Genomic DNA, 24,420 nt, shown 5'->3' on the forward strand with positions numbered 1-24,420 from the left:
TGAGCACAATGCCCAACTTTATAGTGCTGCCACACTGGAATATCACGCCGTAGACACGTGACATGATACCCCACACAGTCACATTATACTGACACCGGGCTGACCAGTCCTAGCACTACCCTCGTAATGCTGAGTTCCAAGCGAGGAAGCTACTAGTATCATTTTTTACGTCTTCGGTATGACGCGGCCGAGGATCGAACCCACGACCTCCCGCACTCGAAGCGGACGCTCTACCACTAGGCTACCGAGGCGGTATCCCAGGAACCGGAAAATATAACTACACTGATCTCACATTTCAGTTTATTATTGAAAATGATGTTTTTTATAGTATAACTTTCTCCTTCCTCTACATAAACAACAGTACATTCGAAATTCATCGTGCAACGAAAGAAATCAAGGTGTTAAATCTGTCCTATACAAGATCTTTGTCATAGTTATATAGACAGAATATAAAAAAGTCGAGATATACTGTGATAATTACGGAAATTCGGTGAGAAAAGAATGAGAAAAAATAGACACTAACACAGTGTACAAACTACCCGTGTGATGTTTTAAAGGCTTCTGTGAAATCGTCTGACGTCATTCTTTCACCACCATCAGCGGAGTGGTTAAGTTGTAAAGCACATGCACATGAGACAGTAATGGTACAGTATCGAGGTTAACTATTGGTTTTAATCAGAACATATAAAGACCATGCAACCACTTTCCAGTGCGTGGTATCTTAATTTCTGTGCAAATCATTCATTTTCTATGTTACAAATCTATTGACCTCGAAAGTACACATAAACAATCGATGTGATTCCGATAAAGTTAACTCTTGTATGCCTTAAATTTTATTTAAATTTGATAACTATATCAAATCCGATTTTTTGTATATATGTTTGCGTGTATGCAAAGTACCAAGAATTGCCAGCGAGGGCTTCATAGCCAGATGCCACCTGACATGCCATCTCGCCGCAGCTCGTATCAGATTGTCTGCAAGGAAAGGAAAAATCCAGAGCTTTATCTAGTAATGAAACAAAGGCGAGGCGGACAAGTCACTGGGTGTAATATCTTATAATGATTACTTTACACAAAAGGTTTTCTAATTAGGAAATGCTTTCAAAGTTTACATTCTAAGTTCCAAGAATAGAAAAACACATATATTCTGTTTTAAACACGCTTTACTTTTGCATTGAAGTAAACAGATAATACAGTAATGAAAATAATAGCAGATAAACGTCAATATAAGACATCAGATATAAAATAATAAGCATCATTTTAACAATTACAAAACGATTACTAATTCAGACTATTCATCTCAAAACTCAGAGGATGTTCCCCATTTCAAACCTGGTAAAATAATATTTTCTAATCCCAGTTAATATGCTTGATATAATTAATTACCTATCCGAATATGTGGATAAATCTACACTTTATGGGCGTTTCAATTATGAGCAGAAAAGGGGAAAGGTATATCACATACTTATCGAATAGCATCCGAAGCAAACTAGATATTGCGGGGTCAGAACAAATAATTTATTTGTAGCATTGGACTTACAAGAATTAAGAAATTTAAAATGCACTCTTATTTCTGTTCATTGTTAATGAAGCTGTGATATTATAACTGCATAAAATTTGGACATTGCATATCTCTAGTAGACCCGTAATGACACTCGGAAATCTCCTAATTACGTATCATGGATGTACATAGTTTTAATAAAACGCGGAAAATGCCGAAATTACATATGTAATTTACCGATTGTCGTAGCAGGTCCACTACGTTAAGTGTCTTAAAAGTACAATTGCAAAATTAGTCAATAATATAACACAACTAACTATTCACCAATAAACAAAAATAACAAATATACAATTATTGACTCTTGAGCCATTAAATATGATGTGATATTCACCGGAAGATTGCAATTAAAGATGCATATTGCTCTCCTCTGGTGAATATCACATCATGTCATCCAATGACTCAAGAGTAAATAACTTTTATTATATGAAATAAGTAACAAATATTTAATGTTTGGAAGTAACAATACATAACGTCCATTCTATTTTAAGAAAGTAATGTTTAATGCGGAAAACACACTAACCATTTAATATGAAACATAGTTTGAAATATGATGCGCGGTTTCGGCCAATGAAATTTAGGTTATTTTAAGATAATGGTATTTATTGCTTGATCCAGTTTACACGTAACAGGATGTTTCGTGAGTTACAGGTTTATTTATGTGAGATCCAGAAATATAGTACACTCCGTGTAAAAGTCCCAAATAGTGGCAGTGGGATCTTTTTTTAACTTTTAAACAACCACTAACAATGTTGCTTTTATGGCCAACGATGCAATTTCAAATTGTACAAGTCGGTCAAAAATTTTCAACTTGGAAAAACAGTTTTACAAAATGTTTCTTTGGAAGTATTGTTTTCATGTTTTCATGCTAACCACTATATATCCACGACAGAAATAAAACTGATTTTTTTTAAATAATGTCTAAATGGCTTAAGTTTATGAATGGAAAAACAAAAATGTAGACACGTTTTTGCTTTATTCAGATAAAAGAAACAGGGACAAGGATCTACTAGGATTAGCCGCGTTCTTAGCATGCAGTTTCCCGTAACAAGAGGTCATTTATGATTGCAATTCTCATGTGAATGAACAGCAATCGGATGGTAAAAAGTATCATTGCATAGGATTTTTAACGATGGCTGATAGTTTCTGTCAGATCGTTTTTTATCTACTATGGTATACAAAGGTAAACTGATAACATGAAAATAACAATATGGCGGAGTGAAGTCTAACGGCTCAAAGTATTTGCAATACGCAATTGATAGTAATTATTCTTTCCAAATTTTAGGTAATTATAAGTGCGTTTATTCATGAAGCAAAGGTTACTTATAGACTGTAGAAATGATGAATAGGAATCAAAATGGATTTAAATCTAATAACATTTTTATGTACATATACCAATAAATACGACAACATTACTTTTAAAAAATATATTAGCAGATATAAAGATGTGAACTTTAAAGATATTTATCCTTCACGTTCAGAAATTCTGTTGTATTAATGAAATATCATAGAAGTTTACCTAATGTATGTTTAGGTTATATATCATAATGACATTCTAGAGAAAATGAGTTTGCCGAACAGGAGCAGAGCGCTTAATTCATTAGCATATCAATAAGTGATCTACAACCGACTTATAGTTAAACCGCCCCGTTCCATGGCACTGCCTGGTTCAGTCAACAACATCTCCGTCTTATGTAAGCTAAACCTCACAGGGGTTACCTTAATTCAGTAGATATTTTTCTGATAATTGGCTATTTTGTACATATTTGTGACTTTTTATAACATTCTATTCAAAAATCTGATTCTGTTTTATTTTGCAAAGGTGACTTTGAAAACAAAATGTTAAGTCTTTCAGGATGAAATTTGAATTTGAATTTCCCTTGGTGATGTGGCCAAGGGCTGATAAATTCACTGTTTGTAAACAAAATCATATGAATGCGCTGACGACTCGCTTATTGAGTAGTTTGTTACATTCTTATTTAATAAAAATATAGTATGCAGGTTTAGCTCAAAATAATCTTACTATTATATTTAAACCTTATAATACTCAAGAAACTAATAAGAAATAAAACAAGACAAAGTAATAACCACTGTCGGCGCACTTTGACAGGGATGCAAAATTACAGAGAATAAATCTCTCGCTGGTAAACCAGCGAACATTCCTCTTTTTAAAGAACAGGAAAGTGATGAAAATAGAAAATTGGGATGTAAATAGCAGCAATAAACCGAATGGATTTAGTGCACTTCTCAAAATTGTTGTCCTGGTCAATGCTGTATTAAAATCGTGGAGATAATACAAAGATTCAAAAATTCAGAAAGGTAAAACTTGAACTTGCATTAAAAAGAAGAAAAAGGCAATATCTTTCTTTTTGCTACACTTGGTCCGTTCTTTACATAGGGAGATTATTTATTGTGTGCAGTCCTTCATTTTGGCAGTTGCTCCGTCTCCCTGAATTTTGGAGATCCACAGTAGGAGGTCCTACTCATTAATTTTGTACCATTAATTTTGATGAAGCTGATCTTTTTTTTTTAGTTAAGAAAATAAGTTGGTCACTTTTTTGAAAACGACAAAAAGATACCTCAAAACAATAATAAAAGAAGAGTTATTGTGCCTGCACATTGTGCGTCCTTACATGGTCCTCTGTAACCGTGTTTGTATTTAAATAATCCCTATCAAAACGTCTTAAATGAATTAAATAAAGGGAGACAATTCAGAAAGTAAGCAAATCGGGGTTGTATTTTTGTACTCTACACTATCTCTTAATGGTTTCCATCTAAGTGTATAATTTGAATAAAAATCTACCAGCACTTATGAGTTATGCAGCAGACAAGTAAATTAAATAAAGGGAGACGATAAAAGATATTCAGAGAAAGCACAGAAAAAGCCATACGTCTACCTTGCTTACTAAACCTAAGCAAAATTGAGTTATAGTCGACTTTGTAAATTTTAGCATGCTTACTTTTGGAGTTATGGTTCTTATACACTGCACTTCCTCTCAACATTCTCAGGCATTCTTTGAAGGTATAACTAATTCCTGTTTAAAGGTGTTTGTGTTGTTTCGCTCCAGACAGAAGTGATATGAGTATAACAAATAAATTCAGGAAAGGCAAAACGTAATCTTTTACATTTCACTTTTCACTGTATCACCCATCGCCCTTTTAAGAATCGGTTTGACTTGAGTGGCAGCTATCGTGTAAAATAGCAGGTGAAATACATCGCCCTCCTCATGATTTATAATAGTTAAAAATTCTTACATATCCATATTTCAATCCGTTGGGGACTTTACGTAATATGAGATATACAGCGTCACTGGGTTTTAGTACTACACATTACACCATTATTTATTATGTAAATGAAACATATACTTTACGTGATCATCAGAGGGAAAAGAACGATGTTAAGTCCAGTGTTTGGATTGTACTGATGATAGAATTGTTTGTGACTGTCAATAACATTCACGCTCACTGGCAGTAGAAACTATCTATTATGTTTTTTAAAGTATCCAATTTCACCGCTGGTGACGAAATATCATCGAGTGCCTTTACCAATACGTCCAACGTTGCCCTATCTCTATCTTTCGCATCCCATTCTAAAAGCATTTCATATATTCGATCTTTCGTGTTCTGATTGTCCATCTCAATATGGCTTATCCTAACTTCGCTTATCTCCAATTGTCGGGCAAGCATTTTCCACTCGCTTCCTATACAGTCACACGATAGTTTAACATATTCTTTTTCGGACAATTTGCGTTGGGGTATTTTTCTTTTAGTTGATAGTGTTTCTTCCTCTTGGAAGAACCATTGCTGAAATATTTGTTCAATGCGTATACCTTCATGAAATACATTATCTGGACAGGACACCGAATTAGCAGACAGTAGTTTCAGATCATCAAGGTAGTAAATTTCCTTGCTGCCCGTATACTCATGAGTTTTATGGAAGCATCTTATACCCGTCTGAAACGGATTTGTTCCAAGATCATCTCCGTTCGTTTGCAATTTTCCAAATTCAGTCCCTATTACATATTCTACAAACCGGCGAAAATAATCCGGCTTGTCTCCGAATACATTTTCTCCGAGACTTAAATGAGCCATAGACAGTTCTATCATTTTTCTTTGTCGTAGTATGATCCCGGCATATGAAAGATCAAGTTTGAAAGCACATGCGTTCTCAAACAGCAAACTTCTATCAGAACTTTTCACGATCGGCCACGTTCCAATAGATGACGCCAGAACTCTCTGGAAAATTGTGGGCACTATAGCTTCGTTTTCAAACGCGTACACAACAGAGACAGTTGTACATGTCCGTTCTTTTAGGAATGTCACAATCTCACCATCATCTGCTTTTCTTAGAAAACTTGGAACTATATAATAGCCAAGAGGAACTAGTGAGTCCGACTCCATATCAAACATCTGAGCCTCTGCAATGATCCTTAGTTTTTGTAAAAATAACAAGAGAACATCCTTAAATTTGCGGAAACGATTTTCTGTTCCATTGCCCCATACATACTGTATAAGTTCTGGTCGAAGAATCGCATCTGTTGTAAGCTGCTGCCATAAAGGTCGCAATGTGCCGTCAGTTATACAAAATTCTCTTGACGTGATTATACATTTAAAGGAATCTACAATGTACGGAGGATTCAGTACGACAAATTGTGCCAGCTTGCTATCATCAAAGTAAAGGATTGTCCCCTTCGTATGATGAAATTCCAAAAAGAACTTTAGATGTTCCTCTTTGTTGATTGGATATTTTAAAGATCCATCTATTTCTTGTAGCCGTTTGAGATGTATTATGTTTTCATCTCGTATCTCTGTTAGTGCCTTCTCAAGCGGTATCCATCTTGCTGGTATGTTTTGGATGTTTGCCCTCCCGATGTCAAAAATAGTTTCACGGAGAGGTTGTATCGCTTTGTCTGTTAGATCCGTTCCCGACATTTCAAAGGTTTTAGGGTGCAAATGCATTCGTAAAGTACTTCCATCAAACAATCGTCTGACAGCTTCAAAATATTCTTGTGCCTCTTTCTTGACATCTTTGAGTTTATCTGTATGTGTACCAACTAGTACAATTTGCGGTTGTTTCCCATCTTTACTCGACACAAAAGAGTGCACGGAATTCACCCAAAATTCAATGTAATCCTTCATGGATTTTGTGGCTGATTTTGCACAATCTGGGTGTTCATCATCTTTTACAAGGTGGTCCAAAGGCTTGCTTAAGTCAAAAACTAAAAGGTACACAGCATGTCTTGAATGGAACAGTTGGTGTGTAGCATAGAAAACAAACTGTCCACCAAAGTCCCACAAATGTATAGTTTCTTTTACATTTTCATTTTCTTCCATAGCAAGTAAAACTTTTTTTAATGGGAAAGGATCTCCAGAATGCCCATTCATTTCCTTCTGCTGATGTATTCTATGGTCTTGGATTGGTTCCATCGCATCCACTGTCTCTGGCTTGTCGGATCTGAATACTTCTGGACTTTGTGCCTGGCTTTCAATTGCCTTGTCGGATCTGAATACTTCTGGACTTTGTACCTGGCTTTCAGTTGCCTGTGTACTTTCTGCTTTACATTCATCAAAATCTACCTCACCAATTACGTCATCTTCAATATCTAAATCATTTTGATCGGAATTAGAATGTGACATCATCACCTTGGCAATTCTTTTAATCTTTTCATCTTCATCGTTTTCTGTGTTTTGTTTCTGCCATATTCCATTGGCTGTGTTAGCACATTTATGAATATCTATTCCATTTGTGCTTTCGATGTCTTCGATTGATTGTCCCTGTAGCCGCCTTACTAATGTAGTTTTCCCCTGATTGTAGCAGCCGATTACCATAACTCGTATCGATTGGTCGGTTTCCATGCCATATTTAATAGCATCCTCAAAAAGTTTTCTTCTACGTGGATCATCATCGGCTGTGAAAAGAATAAGGTTTTTAATACTTACAGCTTATGGGGGAGTTCATTATGCTAAGAGGCGTGCGTGGTGTTGCATATTTCATTATCCTTTTTAAACAGATGCAAACAAACTGGGTCTCCTAATGTTTTTATATTGGTGTTAAATGTTTCCAAAGGACCCTCTTATAGACCTAGTTTATGCACTCTGTACATTGTCTCATTAACTCCTACCTATATGCCAAGATTGAAGTCAATAACTATAATGGTTATTACGTTATGATCAGAACACGAAACTAGAGGACAAATTTTACAAATCAGCTCCATTTGTGCCCTTGACCATAGACCTACCGACCAAGTTCATGTGCTGCAAATTTTCTCATCGCAAATTACCGGTATGACAAGTTTAATGTCAAAACCTTTAAATAGTTATTAAGTTATGCTCCGGACACGAAATATGAGGGTCAAATGTGAGCTTTGAGTTCCATGTTTCACCTTTGACCTACCGACCTAGTTTATGTACTCTACACATTGTCTCATCGTCTACCAATAAGGCATATATATAGTCAGTTCATTGAATGTTTATTGAGTTATGCTCCAGACATGTAACTTGATGGACGCACGGACAGACGCAGGCGCCATCACATAATATGTGCGCTTTATTCAAACGCTAGGTCTGATAGAGTCTATGAAGTGAAATCTTCATTATTAGGAAACCACCACGGGCGGTCTTTACTCTCTCTCTCTCTCTCTCTCTCTGTATATATATATATATATATATATATATATATATATATTAAAGAGAATTTATACGAACTAAATCACCACCACAATACACCAGACCAATTACGGCAAAGTGCCTAGCAGTACAAACGAACACGCACATGCCGCAGCAAGTCCACTAACCCAATAAGATTAGTTTCGATGCTGCTTTATATACGAGCCCGAATTGTACTACACGTTCGTACTGGTTCAACATTTGCATATATATACTCAAATCTCTGTTTTCATGTCTCACAAATCAGTAACGACAGTTTAGTATTTTTAACTGATTGGGACCAGAGAAGCTATATTTTCTCTTCCTGAAAATTAACTGGATCTCGAGGATACATTGAATATATAGAGATAGTTTTGCATTTAGAGATATAATTATATCCACAACAGCTGACTTTCCCATACGTGAGATCCGCATATATATATCTCATCAAGAGGAAATTTCTACCCATAAGCACTATCCCAGCCCACACCCTAACAGCCAGCAATTGTTATGTAACTGACGCTCTTTCTAATAATAATACTGACTTCAACGTACATTAAAGGTGGTTGATCAAACTTTAGTCAATTTATGGACTTGTTCAAAACTCATTGATCATTTAAACTTATTTTTTCATCAAAATATTAGTACACGTCAGATTATCACTAGGAGTTTTTTGGGGTTTTTTTAATTTGATTTTCCTGTCCTTGTTGACCAACAAAGGTAGCTATGTTTTAGCATATAAATCAAATAAACATATTTGCCTATGGAAATATATCAATATAAGAACTATTGTATTAAGAGTTGTCAACGATTTGCATTGACAAGTACATATTTTGCCACACTTAATTAGAAATGCAACATAATAGAATTATTATTACCTTTTATGTCTATCTCGGTTGCATAACCAAGAAAACCGAAAATAGATGAATTCTGATTCTGCACGCTATTTTAAAACTTGCGTTTTGTTTCATGTAGTTGATAATTATATTGCAATACATTGTATTTATTAAATGCAAATGTAAAATTGGAAATTATATTGAAATCAGCAGATTCTAAAGTAGATCACTATTAAGATATTTTTATATTGACGGAAGGTAATTCAAAAATTTCACAAAAAGTAATAAAACATACAGTCTCTAACAGAATATGTGAAAACTAAAAAAAATGTCATAAAATGTTGCCCAAATGTAACGACACAATCCTAATGTTTCATTTAACAAATAATCAAGGCCTTCGAGTGGTTTATCGTCTGATTTACCACGGTTCAGAGTTCAGATGCGTAGGAATTGAACCACGAGGGCGTCAGCCCGATTGGTTTTAAAAATACTGAAGCATCTGAACGATGAACCGTGGTAAATAAGACGATAAATTACAAGAAGGCCTTGATTGTTTTCATTCTGGCATGCCCATTGTTATATTTTAATAAATTTTATGTTGGACTTCATTTACCCGAGGGGTAATGTATCGGACGTCATGTGGCAATTTGACGTCATATTTTGACGTTACAATGCTATCTTTCCGGTCCGCGCGTCAACCGTTGTTTATCGCAGAACATACACAGCTTGATTTCCTTCTTTGTTTAACTGGAAATCATGTTAGAATGCTGTATTGTAGGATATATTCGGACGTTATTTGTCAATCATCTGTTGCTAGATCTGTAAAATGTCTATGATATATATCAAATCAGATATCAGATTTTTAAATATATTATATCAATTTAATCATAACGTTGAAGGTTTCAAGTCATCAAACCATACACTAAATTTAACGATTTTACGCCCATCATTTTAAACTTTGCACTGAGGTGTATCCATTAAAAATATTACGATAAGTAGTACATATAGCCGCTTGATACAGTTGTTTTATTTTAAGAAAACATTGTGTGATGTTCATTGTAATCTCTTTATAATATAAGCGAGATTTCAACAGAACTTGTCTATACAAAAATGTTCTTGTAGTCTTGTTTGAATAAAACACCTAAAATTTGAAGAAGTAGATTTTTTTCTTTTCTTGACAAGTATGTGGCTATAGAAACTGCTTAAACATAAATAAAATTTCATTCATAGAAAATTGTATTGTTTATCATATTTTAGAAGTCCGATGCCAAATGTTACTAGGGTAAAAAAAACGAAAGATCGCAGGTATTTAAATGCCATTAGTTTAACCCTGTTAGATTTTGATTATCTATATAAATTTTTAAACCCAGGATTGTATACCGTCCCTTCTTTCAGATTTATTGCATATACTGGTTGGGATCCATTTTCCGGACAGGACCAGTTTCCGGACACATATAATATCCGCTTTATTTTGTTGTTATTCATGTAATTGTTTCATCTATATCATTTAGATGTTTGTTATTCATGTCTACAACAAACCACTATATTATAAGGCTGTATAATGTTTTGGGTTTTTGAGGATAACCCACCTGCGTTTACAAAACAACTTTCTGTCTTAACGGGACATAAAGATAGCACTGCGCATGCGCAGTAGTTCACACTTGCTGAGGTATTAAGTGGAAAAGAAATAATTAAACTACATAATGGTTGTCTGCTGTTAACATGTACTACTTTTAATTTCACGGTCAAAGTTACGTAAGATGCAGGGCTGTCGATTTTTGCACTAATTTTACTAATATCTATATCTGTTGGAATTATCAAGAATTCATGTTAGACGAAATTCGATTTTTTTATAGTCGACCTCGGTTTGCTTTCGTAGCTGCTATTGAACGTCGGGTTATGTTTCGTGTGCAATTTTGAAGAGATGAATGATAAAGGAATGTGTAGAAATAGTTTAATTACTTATTTTGATTACAAATTAACAGCAAAACACCGTCAAAATATTTGTCCGGCTACTGGTTTACCTGACGGGGAAAATAACTTCATTTACTGACCCCATTTGAGGCCCCATTGAACCCATATTTTACGTCACAAGGCGATGCTGATTATAACACCGGGTGCGGAAGGAGCTGATATTTGTGCAGTGTGGGCTTCATTTATGTCAAATAATTTTTTAGGGAATAATGGAGACGAAATATGAAAATGTGTCCGGAAAATGGTTCCCAACCAGTATGCCTAAGCACGTTTACGTATTTAGTATTGAAGAAAAGGAATATTTAGTTATATACATTTTAATCGTATATGTGCATTTTGATAAGCAATAGAGATAAGATATATAGAATCGTAAGATCTCATTATACTGACAAAGAAGTTTACACAGAACCTAGACTGAAAGATCTGTAGTTATTACCTCAATTTGGACAGTAACTGCATTCAAAGTCAATAAACTCCTAGTCCAAATTGATAAAAGCAATGAAAAGAATAGATATCTGTGATAAAAGTCTTAGTTTTGATTTAAATTGTTTTCTTCGAAAAGTGTTTTTCCTATAAGTTTAACAGATCTAGCCTGACTGAGCTTTACATTTCAATATCAATGCCGTAAGGATTAGATTAATACAGATATATAGGACATGCAACGTAGTCTTACATTGATAGCAAGCGACACTCATTAAGATGGAGTATCTATCAACTAAAAGCGACAGGTAAGCTATTTGTTAGTTTTCCATTACTGCTTATTGCACAGACAGCATTTTATCAAATACTCCGCCGTACTCGAAATCTTCCGTCTTTTTCATTGCTTTTTAACAATACTCTTATTGTAATATGGACCCGAATCAAAAATAGGCGATGAAACTTCATTTTAAAGGACTTTTATATATCAGTAAACACGAATAGTCATGTTCCTTTAAGAATTAATCTTAAGATACTCTTTAACTGTTTGCAAAAATCAATGGTTGCATCATATTGTTCGCGGAGTATATCAATCCGAATCAATAATATCACTGATATGATTTCGCGTAATTACTTAACAATAAAATATGTGCATACTGATATTTCTGTTGCGGATCAAATAAAATCGTCCGAACAGAATATTTCATCATTCAGTCTAGGAACCGTGTTAAACTTTTCTGTCTTTACTCAGTATGCTAACCGAGACTGAAATATATATGGCTATTAGCTTAATTTGAACAGTAATCGCATTCAAAATCGATAAAATCCTGGCCCAAAATAATAAAACTTCTTGACTCAGTTTTGTTATATTTTCTGGTCCTTTTGGATTATGGAGTACACACAATTATACTGAAATAGAATTCCGTTCAAACCGGTGTTAGGGGCGTGCGGAGTGTCTTTTTCATTACCTCAGTCAAACCGAGTCTGCTATTAATTTTCATGGTTGCATTCTGTGCTTTCAAAGGATCTTCTAAAGGATTCTATTAATTATAGGTATTTGTTATGTTTTTTTCCTACCAGTATAAATATTTTTCTTTTGTATTTTAACAATAAGGGAAAATCAAGCTTTCATTTTCGAATACCAAACTTTGGTGGTATACTAACCGTTAAAGGTCAATGTTACACTTGATGCGGCATCGCCAAAGTCAACTGCGTATTCACCATTATCTTCCAACTTGGCATTCCTGATGGTCAGCTTGTGTTCTAGTTCCTGCACCGATACATGATGTCTTCTGCTTTGTTTAATTTCTCTGCCGTTATGTCGCCAGACAACTTTATTCGCGGGTATATTGACCACACAAATCAGATCAATGTTTAAATTCTCCCTGACATCTGTCTCTTTTGTAGCTACATGTAAAGACTTCTCTATCATTAAAAGTTTTCCTTTTCCGAGACTTTTATCTAAAACTGTCAGGGAAGCGGCTGTTGAAGAGCTGCCATATGCACAAGAATAAAGTCCTGCATCTGAAAACTTTGCACGAGCAATTACTAGCCAGTGGAAGCATTTGTCGTTTAATACGTTTATGTTGTCTGTAATTTGTACTGGTTTGTTATCATGTTGCCATGTGACTGCCTTTTCGGGAATATTGAGTCTGCACGTTAGAACGACTGATTCACCGGGATAAACACATTTATCCTTAAGCATTTCTGTAAATACTGGATAGTCTGTAACATATAAAACATCATATTTCATACAATGAGCTCAACACACGTGTGTGTTTTTTTTAATCTGTATTTTAAGCCAAAAATCGAATCATTCAACTCTATGGAATATTTACTACATCTGGTATAAAAATGTTTGTTAAAGCGTTAGTAGAAGTTTTTACTTCTATTACAGATTTGAAAGTATAACTATTTCATTCTCATTATTTTTCTGTTTGTGTGTTGTTGTTGTTGTTGTTGTTGTTGTTGTTTGTTTGTTTTTTTGTTGTTTTTTTTTGTTGTTGTTGTTTTTTCTGTTTTGTTTATCATACTTTAGAAGTTCGATGTCGAATATTACAAGTATAGAAACGACAGATCTCAGATATGCCATTAGTTTTAACCTAAAAGATTTTGATTGTTCTATATAAAATATGAACGTTGATCTACAAATTATAAACAAATTGTCATGAAGACTTTGGATCAACCACTTGTCGGTTGACTGTGTGAGGTGAGACTAATGCGAGCTATACAAAGTATAAATCAAAGACCGTCTCATTATTGGTAGGTGGATGTGCTATATTTAAACCCACGATTGTATACCGTCCCTTTTCTCAGATTTATTGCATGTATGCCTACGCATGTTTACGTATTTAGTATTGAAGCAAAGAATATTTAGTTAAAATACATATATACATTTTAATCGTATATGTACTTTTCGATAAGCAATACAGATACAGATATCTAGAAAAGTAACATCTCCATATACTGACAAAAACGATAACACAGCCAGTCAGCGGACAATTTAGTATGCCACATTATTGAGGTTTGCCACATTTTTTAGGAGGCAGCGAGCCTTGACTAAATAGCCTACAGACTACCAAATCGATACGGACAATTAAAAGGTACACTCGATAGCGTTCCAGGCATAGAAGACCCGCGCAATTATGACGTACCGTTTGGGTCAAAAGTCTGAAAGCGCTCGAGCGGTACCATAATACACGGTAAGCGTGTAAATTTACCCGGTGAGTGTGTAAATTTATACGTTAAGCGTGTTTTTTTACACGCTTAGCGTATAAATTACACGCTAAGCGCGTAAATTTACACGCTCACCGTGTAAATTTACACGCTCAACGTGTATTTTCGTTGCCCCGATTCTAAATTCAGAATTCGAGCGAATAGACCAATCAAAATTTAATTTAGAACTGCAAAAATGACTGCATTCACCGCGGACCAGTAGTATGATCGTCTTCTGTATCCATATGAAAAAATGCAGACAGCAGTAGTTTCTTAAACGAGTGTATATTATTAAATGGGTAATAATTCATAACTACAACCAAATGGAGAATAATTTTATTGAAGAAATGGATAATATTTATTTTCGGGTAGCCAACGACCAGCTGCGCGAGGTCCCAGTAATGTATATGATGCGTACCTGTAACTAACAAACTTATACTGAAATGGATAATAATTTATAACTACAGCGAAATGGAGAATTATTTCATTGGCGAAATGGATAATATTTATTTCTGGGTAGCCAACGACTGGCTGCGCGAATTCCCGGTAATATATATGATGCGTACCTGTTACTAACAAACTTACAAATGAAATTGATAATAATTTATAACTACAACGAAATGGCGAATAATTTCATTGACGAAATGGATAATATTTATTTCTGGGTAGCCGACGACCGGCCGCGCGAAGCCCCTGTAATATTTATCATGCGTACCTGTAACTAACAAAGTTGTTACTGAATTGAATAATAATTTATAACTACAACGAAATGCAGAATAATTTCATTCACAAAATGGATAATATTTATTATTTCTTGGTAGCCGACGATCGGTCGCGCGAAGCCTAGGAAATGTATATTATACGTACATGTAACTTCGAGTTTAATCATATTTTATCGCTTATTACTGTTTACATTTATACTAACAAACATCAAAAATGTACATGTAGAGCCGAGAAAATAAGCAAATGGGTCGGACCACAAGTACATGTAACTAACACTCTTATTACTAAAATGGATAATAGCTACAACGAAATGGAGAATATTATTTCATAGCCGAAATGGCTAAAATTTGTATTACTTAAATGGAAAATAATTATATATGGAAATTTAAAGATCAATTATTTAATATTGTCCTATCGGTTCACGCGACGCGCATAAATTTAAACGTAAATAATACGTTCATTGTTTCGCTTAAAGGATCGAGATAAGTCACTGTTGCACGGACGTTTGCTACATTAGATCGGTCATTTTAGGGCATTCGAATATTTCTCTGATATATATTATACACCCTTATAGCTTTTACTAATAAAGTTTAGGTCCATTGTGAAAAAACTTAATCACTCTCGACACTTCACTCTCATAGTCAAGAGGGTTTCTCTTCTCTCATACCCTTTTAACGATGAGAGTGAAGTGTCGAGAGTGAGTGAGTAATTAAAATTGTTTCACAATCGACCTAAACTTTATTAGTAAAAACTAAAGGGGTGTATAATATCTATCAGAGAATAATATGAATTGATAATTATTTTCCGCACCGCTTCGCTATTCAACCTAGAAGTAGTCGATCTCGCTCCTTTAAACCCCAGTCACACATACGGCGCGGATAGCTACGTCTAACCACGGATAAAAACGTAGTAATCCGTATCGATCCGTACCTGAGCCGTACCTTAAAGAAGTAACCCGTATCAATCCGTACCAATCCGTACGGCTCATGTACGGATTGATACGGATTACTATATGTTTCTGTCCGTAGCTATCCGCGCCGTATGTGTTACTGTTGTATAAAGCGAAACAATGAGCGTATTATTTACTCGAATCGATAGGACATTATTGCGTGGGTCTTCTATACCTGGAACGCAATCGAGCGCACCTTTTTATTGTCCGTATCGATTTGGTAGTCTGTAGGCTTGCTGTATCATCAAAAATGTTGCAATTCTCAATAATGTGTACTTCTTTTGAATCACTATATACTACTAATAAACTCAGGACCAAATTGATTAAACAATTTCGTTGATCTAGCCTGATAAACTTAGTGTCGAAACAGTTAGACTAATACAAATGTATTGGACATGTAACATGGCCTTACATTGATAGCAAGCGACATTCATTTAGACAAAGTTTCAACTTGCTTAAAGAGACAGTTTAGCTTTGTCAGTTTTCCAATTGCTTATTGCACAGAGAGCATTTTAGCGAATGTTCCACCGTACTAAGGATCCGAATAAAACAAAAATAGGTGATGAAACTGCATCTTCAAGGACTTTGATTTATCGGTAAACATGAATAGTCATATTTCTTTAAGAATTGACATACACATTTTCATTGTTTGCTTAAACTAATGGTTTAATTATATTATTCGCGGAGTATATCAGTCAGAAGCATTATGTCACTGATGTGATTTGGCGTAATTACTCAAATATAAAATATATGCATACTGACAAATAAAATCGTCCGAACAGAATATTTCTCGTTTAGTCTAAGAATCGTTTTAAACTTTTTAATCTTTACTCAGTATTCTAACCTAGACTGAAAGATATATAGCTATTACCTTAATTTGAACAGTAACCGCATTCAAAGTCAATAGTATCCTGGACTAAATTAATAAACATTCCTGACTCAGTTTTTTTTATATTTCTGCTCCTTTTGGATGATGGACTACACTCAATTATACTAAAATAAAATTCCGCGCTTAAGCCGGTGCTACGGGACGTGTGGAGTGTTGCATATTTCATTACCTCAGTCAAAGTCTGCTATTATTTTGCTTGATTGCATTCTGTGCTTTAAATGAATCTTCTTACAGATTTTATCATTTAAAGGTATATTTTTCTTTCTTACCAGTATAAATATTTTTCTTGTGTATTTTAACAATAAGGAAAAATCAAGGTTTTATTTTCGAATACCAAATTTTCGGTTGGTATACTAACCTTTAAAGACCAATGCTAAACTTGATGCGGCATCGCCATTTACTTACGGATTTGTTTCATATTTGAAAAGAAAAATAGTTTGCAGACTGCTTCTAAAACTTTTTTGTTTCTTTTTCTTTTTTATTTTATGCCGATGGTATAATTTATTTTGCGACAATTTGTATTCGTATACACCAAAGTGAATAATTTGTTGAAAGAAGGTCTTAAGTGCAGTGTTCAAGTATGTAATACTGAAAGGAAACCTAGTGTTAATAATTCAAAACCAGGGGTAATTATTGCTACTATGTACCCATACGAAGATAGGCAAAAAGTGTTGAAATCAAAACCTAATCTCCGTGATAGTAGCAAGTACTCAGATGTATTTATTCACTGTGACCAGACACGCGAGAAACGTCTGATGATGAATAACTTCAGAACTGTAGTAGGTGCATTGAAATCTAGTGGAATCAGTGTACGCGGTAATAAAGTGATACATAAATCAAACATTCGTGGTGACCATTATAATGATACTAATGTTAATAGCTTTAATAACAAAAGTAATTCAAACAATGGTTCCCATAGTCAGGGTAATCCACCTTGGCGTGGTGGAGCTAGTAACAGGCGTGGGCGTGGCGGTAACGGACGTGGTAGTGGAGGTAATAATCAGGGATGGCAACAGCAAGGAAGTCAGAGGAGGGGCGGTGCTCGGGGATGGAAGGGACATCAGATAAGAACAGGCTTTTGGAATGTGCACGGTTGGAGCAGTAATAGCTCAAGTGATAATTTTATCCTTAGAGAGGAAACATTGTTATCTTTGAATCTTGACATTATTGGCATTGCAGAATCACATTTATTAAATTCTGACTGTATTGATGTACCTAATTTTACATGGTTTGGTAACAACCGTAAGAAAATTCATGTAAATGCTAGAAAGGGATCTGGAGGAGTTGGCTTTTTAATACGAAATTCTATTTTAAATGATTTTATTGTATCTGTATTGAATGACTCATGTGAAGATATATTATGGTTAAAGCTCACACATAAATCTGACAATATTTGTCTTTTGCCTTGTGTATGTTATCTTCCCCCCGAAAACTCTTCAAGGCCTACGTATTTTATGACACTTTGTTGTTACACTTATACGAGTACCAAAGTCTAGGACTACCATTTATTAGCGGTGACTTTTTTTTTTCTTTTTTTTTTTGTTGGATTTAACGTCGCACCGACACATGATAGGTCATATGGCGACTTTCCAGCTTTAATGGTGGAGGAAGACCCCAGGTGCCCCTCCGTGCATTATTTCATCACGAGCGGGCACCTGGGTAGAACCACCGACCTTCCGTAAGCCAGCTGGATGGCTTCCTCACATGAAGAATTCAACGCCCCGAGTGAGGCTCGAACCCACATCGATGAGGGGCAAGTGATTTGAAGTCAGCGACCTTAACCACTCGGCCACGGAGGCCCCAGCGGTGACTTTAACAGCCGTTGTGGGGATATGGAAGATTACATAGCAGGTGTAGACAATATTACTGAGAGAGAGTTTGTTGATTTTAAAACAAATAAGTATGGTGAATTACTAATAGATTTTTTAATAAATAGTAATTTTTGCATTTTGAATGGTCGGAATACTATTTGTAATGATTTTACATCTATATCAACAAAGGGGTGCGCAGTTGTAGATTATTGTATTATACCCCATGAAAATTTGTCATTGTTCAACCAATTCTATGTACATAGAATATTAGATGTTATGAATAGTTCTGTTGTATCTAATAATATCAGTCCTTCAAACATTTCTGATCATTCGATTTTGAGTTGGGAAATACATATGGGTGCCAGATCCTCAGATAATGATATAAATCTAAGCTGTCCCACAGTAGACAAGTTTGACTGTTCAAATGTACCCGATAGTTTTTTGCTGGGTGAAGAGGTAGATTGGCAAATTAACAATTGTATCTCTGAATTAGAGCAAGGATATCGAACCCAAACTGATATTAATACAGCTTTTGAAGATTAGTGTAATATTGTTCACCAGAAAATGTATGAAAAGATTCCTTTTAGACTAGTAATTTTTGATTCTAGTATGAGGAAGAAACGGACTGGTAAGCCTTGGTGGAGTAATACCTTGACCAACTTATGGTCAGATATGTGTATGAAAGAAAGGCAATGGTTAAAATGTAATGGTAAGGCTGATAAAGTCCGTTTAAAATCTGCTTTGTTAACTCTAGAAAAATATTTGACAGAGAGGTTCAAAGAGCCAAGAGATTCCATTGGTTTTCTACTCAGACAAAGCTTACAAATTTGGCTAAAGAAAATGATGTAGAATTTTGGAAAATAATTGGTACTGTTGGGGTTGGCCAAGAACGTAAGAAGAGTATACCTGTGGAGGTGGTGCTGGACGATGGGAGGGTTTCTTCCAAATTACAAGATGTTTTAGAAAGGTGGAAAGGTGACTTCTCAAATCTCTTGAATCAGACGAGTAATGGTTCCTACTCTAATCAGTCATTATTGGGAGAAGATAGTCATGTGTCAGACCCTGAGTTGGATAGTCACATTTCAATTTTTGAAGTGAAAGCGGCAATTGATAAAGCAAAATTAAATAAGGCCTCTGGCATTGACCGCATTTCTAACGAGGTTCTGAAAAATGATATGGCCGTCACTTTTTTGCACTCATTATTTTGTGTATGTTTTGAGACCGGAATGGTACCGTCTCTTTGGGGAAAGACCATTATTAACCCAATCCCAAAGTCCAGCACCATTGATACAAGAGACCCTCTCCAATATCGGGGCATTAGCCTGGCCTCTAGTATGTATAAACTTTATGCAAGTGTTCTTAATAATAGATTATCCCGCTGGTCAGAGTTAAATGCTAAAATTGTGGATGAACAGAATGATTTTCGGAAGCGACGTAGTACAATAGATCATATTTCTACACTTACAAATATCATTGAAGTTCGTAAAAAGTTACGTAAATCAACATTCTGTTCCTTCGTTGATTTTAGGCGAGCATATGATGGTATTGATAGAGCGTTATTGTGGAAGAGGTTGAACAGCATTGGTGTATCTTCTAAAATGTTGTCGGCAGTACAGTCTTTATACAATTCAGTATCTGCATGTGTACGGATAAATGGCTTTTGTACAGCCTGGTTCTCGGTTAGTTCCGGCTTACGTCAGGGATGCTCGATGTCGCCATTGCTTTTCAACCTGTTCTTAAATGACTTAGCATTGCAGATCAAGGCTGTAGGTAAAGGTATTATTATTGATAATGAGCAGGTTTGCATTCTGTGTTATGCTGATGATTTAGTATTGATTGCTAAGAATGAGGAGGACTTACAATCCATGTTACATGTTCTTAACAATTGATGTACATTGAATAGTATGGTTATCAATTGTAATAAGAGTAACATTGTTCATTTCAGACCACAATCCTTGTCAAGGTCAGATTTTGTGTTTAAATGTGGAGATAATATATTAGAATATACTACTAAATATACATACTTAGGAATGCTACTCACTGAGCATTTAGACTATAATCTAACAGTCAAATCTGTGGCTCAAAGTGCCAGTAGAGCTCTTGGTCTACTTATAGCCAAATATAAGGTGGTATGTCCTTTTCAGTTTTTAGTAAATTGTATAATTCAACTGTGTGGCCTGTCATCTCGTATGCATCTGCCATTTGGGGTACTCGGTCTTACTCAAGTATTAATGCAGTAGAGAACAGAGCATTACGATTCTTTCTTGGCGTTGGAAAATACACACCGACTGCCGCTGTGGCTGGTGATATGGGATGGCTACCACCTTTAGTTAAACAATATAAAACAGTGTGTAATTGGTGGTATAGACTAATTACAATGGATAACAGTCGTATCAATAGAAGAATTTTTCTCTGGACTAGAGATAATGCAAAGCCTAGTTGTAAGAATTCGGTTTTAGTGTAAAACAAACTTTTATAGAGTTAGATTTAGATATGTTTTGTAATGGTCATTTGACTGTATCAAAAAGAAAAATTTGTGATAAGGTTTCTAGTACTATGTTTGAAAAATACAAAATGACTGGAAAAATACTGTAACCAGAACAAATGCTGGTAGAAACAAACTAAGAACTTATTGTATTTTCAAAAAAAGAGAACTGTACTGAAGAATACTGTAATGTGGTTTTACCTCGTACTCATAGGTCAGCATTTGCCAAGTTCAGATGTGGTGTAGCCCCACTTACGTTAGAAACTGGTAGATACATGCATTTGTCTCCTGAGAACCGTGTTTGCCCTTTTTGTATCGGGTGTGTGGAAGATGAGAGTCATGTTACTTACAATGCCCTATGTATTCAAATATTAGAAATGTTCTGTTTGCTAAGTGCCAAAAGGTAACAAATTTTAACTTGCAGTCTGATGCTGAAAAAATGGTTACTTTATTCTCCAACAATAGGTTAATTAGATGCTATGCCAAAGCCTGCTATGATATTTTGCAATTAAGAAACTCACATTTGTATAGATAATGTTATTTCACCACTAATAAGCTGTTTTATACTGTAGAAATAAGTCTTTTTAATATTGTAGAAAACTGGAATGTTTTATCCTTGTAGTTGATGTACATGTATATATATACACATGTAGGTCCCTGACAATGATACGTACTGTATGTTAATTAGGAAACCTAGGATTTAGATGTAACATCTTTTCTTTTTTTTATACTCAAAACTAAGTTTTATTCATGGGTCTTAAATTTTATGTTTTAAGTTTTCTTTTAATCTATCAAAGCTACATTTTTGAATATGTTGAAAACTTGCAACACTTGTTAAAATTTCTTGGTCAAGTTTTTGCCTCTAGGTAAACTTTTCTCCATTTCGCCAAAGCTATTGTTTTAAACTTGGAACAGTTATTCACTATTAAAAACTGATTCTGTACAGTAAATACTGTAACTCTACATTGCTCTGATTGAATTATGGGCCCTTTTGGACTTTTAATATTCAAGTATAGGATAATATTTATATTTAACAGAGACGTCTGCACCTGCAAGACGCATGCTCCTGTTTTAAAATGTGAATGACCGGTATATAGTGATAGTAGAGTAGTTAGATATCCTTTCTAAATTAATTCCATTTGGCAAACGAATGAATAAACTCGGTACTTTTTTTTCTGCCTGTAGTAAATGTATAATTTTAAATCCTATTATATAATATAGCTTTGGCCACACTATCAGTAACATTTTGTGTAATAGTTATTACGTACCAAATCCCGCTTTTTATTGTAATTCCGAGGTAATGTATAAATACATAAGTCTGTATTCATGCATGTATTGATGTATACATATATGCATATATACCGTAAGTTAAGTGAATTTTAATTTGAATCACTGTTATTTTAAATGTGTAATAATTATTGTAAACTGTGATAGTATTATGTTTTTAGTAGTCTCTTATAACTCTACTAAAGAGTGGCGGCAAAGTACATGTATATATAGAATTTTATCATGTCTTTAATATTGATTTGTGTACTTTGATGAGACTTTAATAAACAATAAAATCTATATTGCTAAAATTGAAGTTTATTATATGGATTTGCCGAGGATTGTTCTCAGTCAAAACTTGTATTAAATTAATTTATCACATGTTTGAAAAAGTGGGAGTGAAACAAAGCGCTTACATAAATTTGATAATACACTAGGCTGAAAAAAAAAGTGTAATAAAGCTTTGACGTTTGAAGTCGATTATTTACAGGAAACTTTGGTCGAATTTACTGGTCTATAATAGATAAAGAAAGAAGAAATGGTGATGTTTCAACAGGAAAAGCTTACATGTGATAAAAAGAATATTACTTTTGTGTCTTTCCACATTGAATTTATTAAACTCATTGAATAAAACTGATAAAATGCTCTGCAAAGTCTCGCGTTTTATTATTTCATTCAACTCATTTAATAAATTCAATATGAAAAGACACTCATGTAATATCCTCTATATAAACCACACGTATGTTTATGCCTTTTTTTTTTCTCTGTGTGTATGTGTGTGTGTGTGTGTGTGTGTGTGGGTGAACTATTGTATTCGTTAGTCAAAGTGCACGTATGTTTATTTAAACGTAACCCTATTTCAAGGTGTGATGTTGTAAGGGTGACTGCGGTCTTTGACTGTCGCTTTTCCTGTTGCACTTCAAAGAAGACGTAATATGGGATAAAAATGCCCGAGACGGTAACGTCCGTATATTGTTATTTGTCTTTGTTGTCTGAATATACCGAGGCAATTTTTTCGATATCTTTCGGTTCCGTTTTATGTCTTTTCCGCAGACTGGTTGTCTGCACGAGAAACATAGCACCCAAAATCAGTTACAGAAATTTGTAAACCGTGCCAACATGTTTCTTTTATTCCTTTCATTAAAATCATGCAAGAAAGGTTTCCAGTTGCTTTTTTAAAAAATGATTATTTTCTATTAAAGATAAAAAAACATTGGACAGAAAACGGGAAAAATGTCTTTTATAATCATAAAGCCAGTACGAGAACGCGGCGAATAGGAAATGACGTCACCGTGACACCGGCTTTCCGTAAAATTTGCAAAGTATGACTATCGCTGTAACAAGTATGACGACACTAAATATAAACTTTTTGCAAGTGAATAGGTTCTCTCTTTTTAGTAGTGAATAGTTTCTTTGTAATATATATATTTTTAGCTGAAAACGATTTCATTGAGCTCGCTTTGAGGCTTTTTCTTATTTCATATAAACGATAAATCAACATTCTAGGCGGTTCTTGAATTTATATTAGCTGCACAGTAAAACATCAAAAGAAGTAATGTATCAAACAGTATTCTATAATAAAATTAGTCAATTAGCATTGATTGTATATTGTTTATGTAAAATGCGATCAAAATCAATTCTAACACGATCCGATTCATTTTCTTATGAAACAAAGAAGGCTGAAAACAGTGAATTATTTAAGAAATAATATATCTTATCCAGTGATTTGTCGTTGAATAAATCATTGTTTGAAGTTCAGATGCGAAGGAATTATATCACGAGGGCGCAGCCCGAGTGATATAATAATACGCATCTGAACGACAAACAATGATTTATTCAAGAGCAAATCACTAAATGAGATATATTATTTCGATTCTAACACGTTGTCAAGGATTTTTAAGTACATCCTTGACGACATTCATTAAATATTTGCCCGTTTTCAATCGGTTTCTTTTCTAGCGCGCCGCTATGCTGTTTTACGCCATGACGTAATAATTGTGACGTCAGAACAGTGATTTGTTGAATAATAATTCACTGTTTTCTGCCTTCTTTGTTTAATAGGAAAATGAATCGGATCGTGTTAGAATGAACATTTTCTGGTCATTTGGGATCATGGAGTTCATTCAACATATGTGTAATAGAGTTCTGCTTA

General features: G+C 34.6%; 1 protein-coding gene across 1 annotated transcript in view; it reads right to left on the bottom strand.

Moving 5' to 3' along the window:
- Positions 1-1,155: 1,155 nt before the first annotated feature.
- Positions 1,156-24,420, bottom strand: part of LOC128546534 (uncharacterized) — a 28,023-nt gene continuing 4,758 nt past the window's right edge. The window contains exons 3-4 of the mRNA XM_053517213.1: positions 12,595-13,155; positions 1,156-7,467 (exon numbers count right to left, since the gene is read on the bottom strand). Of these exons, the coding sequence (XP_053373188.1) occupies positions 5,021-7,467; positions 12,595-13,155 (3,008 nt within the window). The 3' untranslated portion in view covers positions 1,156-5,020. The remainder of the gene's footprint in view (positions 7,468-12,594; positions 13,156-24,420) is intronic.

This window comes from Mercenaria mercenaria, chromosome 11 (genome assembly GCF_021730395.1).
Source record: "Mercenaria mercenaria strain notata chromosome 11, MADL_Memer_1, whole genome shotgun sequence".
Taxonomy (NCBI): Eukaryota; Metazoa; Mollusca; class Bivalvia; order Venerida; family Veneridae; genus Mercenaria; species Mercenaria mercenaria.